The sequence below is a fragment of the Cenococcum geophilum genome (genome assembly GCF_001692895.1).
Source record: "Cenococcum geophilum 1.58 unplaced genomic scaffold K441scaffold_39, whole genome shotgun sequence".
NCBI lineage: Eukaryota > Fungi > Ascomycota > Dothideomycetes > Gloniales > Gloniaceae > Cenococcum > Cenococcum geophilum.
In genome coordinates, this window is record NW_027137597.1 from 1123731 (window position 1) to 1127979 (window position 4249).

The window sequence follows — 4249 nt, forward strand, 5'->3', positions numbered from 1 at the left end:
TTATATTAGAATTACTTTTACTTTTAAACGCAGCTGCCTTTAAATTTAAACCGCTTTAAAATCTTCTACCTGGAATCTTCTACCTAGAAATCTTTAGCTTAGAAATCCGCTTCTTAGAAATCCGCTTCTTAAAAATCAGTTCCTTAGAAATTAGTTCTTTAAAATTAGTTCTTTAAAAATCGGCTACTTAGAAATTGCATCTACTACACGCTGTAGTAGACTATATTTATACTTATTACGCTCGCTTAATATACTAGTATAAAGTTGTTGCTTTAGTATAGCTAGTAAGCTGCGTAGATAAGCTATTAATTTCGCGCTTTTTATACTACTCTGCTTAACCAATTACTGTTTTTAAAGTCTTTATAAGTATTATAGAGTAGATTACCTTTATAATAATTAACAAGTATAGTAGTATCTATTAACTAAGCTGGCAAGCTACTTAATTTAGGTTAAAGTGGGCGGACGTTTAAGCTAATACTAAGGTGCTAATAAAGCTATAAGAGATTAACGCGCCTAGGCTTTTAATAACTTAAAAGCGACGCTAGGATTTAAGGCGGAGTAAAGCTAACAAATTTTCCTTTATTAATATAAACGTTAACTATATTTACCTATTTTTTAATTTATAAAATAAAGGTGTCTTAAATAATTTATACTATATAAAGCTGCTAGCTTATTTTTAAGCGTAGGCCTTAGTATAAGTAAATAATTAAGTAACGCCTACTTGCTAATTATATAGCTATATAGCTGTATTACCGTAAATCTAGTATCTTAGTCTTTAGTAAGCCCTTATATATATTAGAGGTCTTTACTAAACTACTTTAAAAAGACTAAGGCTTATATTGGCTTTACTATTAAACTACTATAAGGGAAATGCTAATACTTAGCGCTACTATCTACTATTATAGTTAAGAAAAGTATAAACCTCTAGAAATATTCTACTATCCCACTTACTACCTAACCTTAGTATTGCCGCTATTATTCTAGATATTAGTTATAGCATTCTAATTATAAATTTAGATAGTAATTATACTTACTTTAGGTAGCCCTTTTACGGTCTCCTTCTTTATAAATTTCTTAATAGCGGCTAATACGCTTTTATATCCCTTATCGTCTTTACTTATAAACTTATATATATTTAAGTAATTTGCGTAAATAGATACCTAATTACCGTAACTAATTATCTTTACGTTACTTTCCGGTACTACCTATAACTCTTAGCATAATATCTTAATAAAAGGCTAAGCTAGAAATACTAGGATACTATAAATTATTAATGTTTTATAAAAGAAGTAAACTCTTAATTCTTTGCTATTTAAAAGGCGTTAGCGTAGTCTGCTAGTAAATACTTCTACTAGAATTTTAAGCCTTTTAAACCTCTCCTTAAGATCGCGGATCTTTTTTATATTTATACTATAAAAAACCTAAATAACTCTTTAAAGGATCTCTATATATTTTATAAAGGGTAATCTATAAAATAGCGTTCCTAAAAATATAATTTCTTAGGTATTGTTTATAATTATAGATAAGTTATTAGTAGACACTTTAAATACTCCTTTAATAATTGCCTGGTTAAGTATTAGTAAAAGGTAAAAAGGGTAGCACTTTAATAATAGACTTACTTACGTATATACTAAGCTACTAAAACTATATATAATAAATACAATAGGCCGTTTAAACTTTAGTTTAACTTATTAAGAAATTATAGAGAATTTAGGGCCGTAAAAATGCTAAACCTATAAATAGAGTCCCTAACCGTAATCCGGCTAGCCTATTATAGATATTAGTAATATATCTCTCTATTATACTCTAAGTAACTTTATTATTTAAATTAATAATAGCTACTTTATACCTAAATGTAATTATATAAGCACTTAGAATATTAGTAGGTAGTAGCTTTTAGGGCTATAAAACAGAGTCCTTAGTCTAAGTTGCTCTTTAATATTTAGAGAGTTTATAGATAAATATAATACTAGATAAGTCTAGTTATTTTACCTTTATCTAACTATAACTAAGGGACTTACTTAACTTTAGTGTCTTTAGGACTGTAAAGCTCATCTAAGCTATAGGTAGCTATTTAGATACTAGATAATACTCTTTTTAAAGCGTATTAAAGTCCTTTAAAAAGAATTTATTCTTTATATAATTCTATAAATAAAAGTTTTAGAAGTTATCCTATATTTATATTAGGAATGTAATAAATAGGATTCTTCTAGCTATATAAAAGATTACTACCTAGCGTATATAACTCTTAACTTTTATAACTATACTTAAAGCGAAAGGGAGCTAAAACTAAAGAAGACCTAGTAATAACTTTATAGTATAAAAACACTTATTCCTTTTTATTTAGTTCTACTATTAAAATTAATTATAGGTTATATAGATAGTATAAATATCTACTTAGTATAGCTACATTTCTACTACTATATTAAAGTTGCGAATATATAACTCTACTATTAATTCCTTAATAAGAGCTAGAGCTAAAATAGGAAAGGATTAAATTATATATTCTAGGAGCAGAGCGTATAACATTATACTATAAGATTTAGCGCTATATAGCTAAGGATAAAAAGTTATAAGTTTAATTAAGATACCTATTCTTATATATATTTAAAGCTTATAAAAAAAACATATTAATAATAGTAAGGCTAGTTTAGGTGCTATAATTAGGCACCTAATACTTAACTAAATTTAGTTAGGTGGAAAGAAGAACCCTAGTTAATAGCGAGATAAAATTTCTAGCAGCTATATATAAGGGGGAAGTTACCTTTAGAGCTAGATATACATGTCTATAGGTTATAAAATACAGTAGCAATATATATTAAGATGTGCTCGGTACTCGCTCTATAGTATTATAAAGTATAAGTTACTAATCCCAGTTTGTTATACGCGGCGTATTTCTAGCACTAGTAGGGAGGGCGGCTGACCCGCTCTAGCTATACCCTTATTAAGATGTACTTCTTAAGGTTAATAAATAGAGAATGTAAAGTAAGTAGGTAACTAGTTGGCGCTAGAACTAATTGTCTTAGGTATAGCGTTATGGCGATAACGCTGCCGTTACTACTTAGTATTTAGCTTAGTGCGGTTACTAAGTCAACTAAACTATACCGGAACTCCTAAACCCTAACTAGTTCTCGCGACTACTACCGCTTAATCTTACGATGTGGGCCTTCCTATAGCATGATATACGGCTATATCTATATCGCAGCCTCCTTTAAGGTTTATAGATATACCTTTAACGCCCCTACTAACTGACAAGAAAGCCTTTACATAAGCTTCCTAAGTTATCGCGCTTCTTAGAGATATCTAAGCTAGGAAATATATCGGGGAACACCTATAAATGGAATTTCAGCTTACGCGAGAAGAGTACAATAAGATAAAGCGTCAGCTTAGGCGAGATAAGTCGCTATTTGGATACATTAAAGATAAAATACGGTGTATAGACTCCGGGAACGATAGAGGCGGCTAGCTAATAGTTGGAATTGGGCAGATATAACTACGACGGAAGAAAGCATCGACTAATTGTCTGCATGCTAACTGGCGTCCACGAGCTCTTTATTAATAGTATTAAGGACGCGATTCGAAGTCAGCTAAAAATAATTCGCAGTGGATCAGACAGTGCAGCCCTTTTTACGTAGAAAGTGCGCCTAGCCTAATTAACTAAGATATATTTTCTACTTAATAATGTTCTACCTAGTATAAAGTTAAAATATAAGCCGGACGCTTTATTTTAGTATAACGATGTATAATATCCTAGGGTTATAATTGAAGTCGTATATTTATAAAAGAGGAAAAGGCTAGGCTAGCTAGCTAAAGACTATCTTCTAGACTCGGATGCTAGTGTATAGGTCGTTATAGGTCTAGATATTAAATACGGCAAGAAGGGCTTGCATAAGGCGACGTTATTAGTATAGCGAACTTGTATGTTTTATACGAACAATAGGGATTAGTTAGGAGTAATTTAAGAAATAAAAGATAAGGTATGTATCTAGTTTAAGGCCAATATTCTCGCATTACGATATTCTAAGATTCTAAATTAGGTATTTCGCGACGATAAGGGGAATCCTACCGCTTACCTAGGTCTACAAATTTAACTATCCGACTTTGCTTATAAAGAGTTAATGGAGGAGGTAATTGGAGAAGGTTAAGAGATACTCTTATCCGCTTAAGAACTATACCAATACCTCGCTACTATAGAGGACAAGATCTAAGGGCAAAAAGTGCTTATTAAACACTCTATTCTTCCTAAAGT

At 30.5% G+C, this 4249-nt stretch overlaps 1 protein-coding gene across 1 annotated transcript; it reads left to right on the forward strand.

Annotated features, from left to right (window-relative positions):
- Nucleotides 1-3337: 3337 nt before the first annotated feature.
- On the forward strand, nt 3338-3635 carry K441DRAFT_574642 (uncharacterized protein; the record flags this gene model as incomplete). Its single annotated transcript, XM_067644106.1, has 2 exons — nt 3338-3432; nt 3488-3635. 2 exons carry the CDS (start codon nt 3338-3340, stop codon nt 3633-3635), a joined length of 243 nt encoding a protein of 80 aa, XP_067500965.1.
- Between the last annotated feature and the right edge of the window lie 614 nt (nt 3636-4249).